General features: G+C 48.4%; 1 protein-coding gene across 1 annotated transcript; it reads left to right on the top strand.

The window, feature by feature from the left end:
• Positions 1 to 195: 195 nt before the first annotated feature.
• On the top strand, positions 196 to 1,380 carry LOC106944332 (E3 ubiquitin/ISG15 ligase TRIM25-like; the record flags this gene model as incomplete). The annotated part of the gene is made up of 1 exon (XM_015027482.1): positions 196 to 1,380. A coding segment is annotated over exon 1 (933 nt), but the record flags the coding sequence as incomplete, so codon positions are not given.
• Between the last annotated feature and the right edge of the window lie 5 nt (positions 1,381 to 1,385).

The following is a 1,385-nucleotide window of genomic DNA, read 5'->3' as shown; positions in this document are numbered from 1 at the left end:
AATTACCAAAACATTTCCTTCAGAGCGTCTCTTGTTCTGCTGGTTTAGATCAGATGTTTGGTTTCTCCTTCATCCATCATCAACACTCTGCTTCCTCCACTGCAGAGAGATTACAGAAAGAAAGCTGAGCTGGAGATCCTGGAAGCAGGAATGGAGTCGAGTTTGAAGCTCCTCCACTGGCAGTTTGTTGAGTTTTGGTGACTCAGTCAGTTGTTTTAGTCAGAAATTAGTTGTGAAGACCTTTACATGTTTTACATCCAGAGTCCTCTTCCTGTAATCTGATATCCCTCCCTCTTCTTTCTGGTTTCAAAGACGCCTTAAAGCTGAAGGTAGAAGCTGATTGGCTGCAGCCTCTCTGCACTGACACCTGATTGGTAGATCAGAGCTCAGCCTTGTTTTCCTTCTCAGGAAACGAAACTAACACACTCACTCTGACGGAGAGGAGAAATGGAGCAGCAGGCAGGTCAGCTGGACCCAGAAACTTTCTCCTGTTCCATCTGCCTGGATCTACTGAAGGATCCGGTGACGACTTCCTGTGGACACAGCTACTGTATGACCTGCATTAAAAACTTCTGGGATGAAGGTGAGAAAAAGGAAAACTACCACTGTCCTCAGTGCAGAAAAGCCTTCACACAGAGGCCTGACCTGCAGAAAAACACCATGCTAGCAGCTTTGGTGGAGCAGCTGAAGAAGACTGGACTCCAAGCTGCTCCTGCTGACCACTGTTATGCTGGACCTGAAGATGAGGCCTGTGATTCCTGCGCTGGAAGAAAACTGAAAGCCATCAAGTCCTGTTTATTCTGTCTGGCCTCTTTCTGTGAGAAACACCTTCAGCCTCATCATGATTCAGCTACATTTAAGAAACACAAGCTGGTGGAGCCGTCCAAGACCCTCCAGGGGAACATCTGCTCTAAGCATGATGAGGTGATGAAGATGTTCTGCCGCACTGATCAGAAGTGTATCTGTTATCTCTGCTCTGTGGATGAACATAAAGGCCATGAAACAGTGTCAGCTGCAGCAGAAAGGACTGAGAGGCAGAGAGAGCTGGAGGAGAGACGAGGAAACATCCAGCAGAGAATCCAGGACCAGGAGAAAGATGTGAAGCTGCTTCAGCAGGAGGTGGAGGCCATCAATCGCTCTGCTGATAAAACAGTGGAGGACAGTGAGAAGATCTTCACCCAGCTGATCCGTCTCCTCCAGAAAAGAAGCTCTGAGGTGAAGCAGCAGATCAGATCCCAGCAGGAAACTGAAGTAAGTCGAGTCAAAGACGTTCAGGAGAAGCTGGAGCAGGAGATCACTGAGCTGAAGAGGAAAGACGCTGAGCTGGAGCAGCTCTCACACACAGAGTATCACAACCAGTTTCTCCTCAACTACCCCTCCCTGCC

This window comes from Poecilia latipinna, unplaced genomic scaffold, assembly GCF_001443285.1.
Source record: "Poecilia latipinna isolate Pla-1442-1.1 unplaced genomic scaffold, P_latipinna-1.0 Scaffold8124, whole genome shotgun sequence".
In the NCBI taxonomy this organism is placed as follows: domain Eukaryota; kingdom Metazoa; phylum Chordata; class Actinopteri; order Cyprinodontiformes; family Poeciliidae; genus Poecilia; species Poecilia latipinna.
This window is presented reverse-complemented; position numbering and strand designations above follow the sequence as displayed.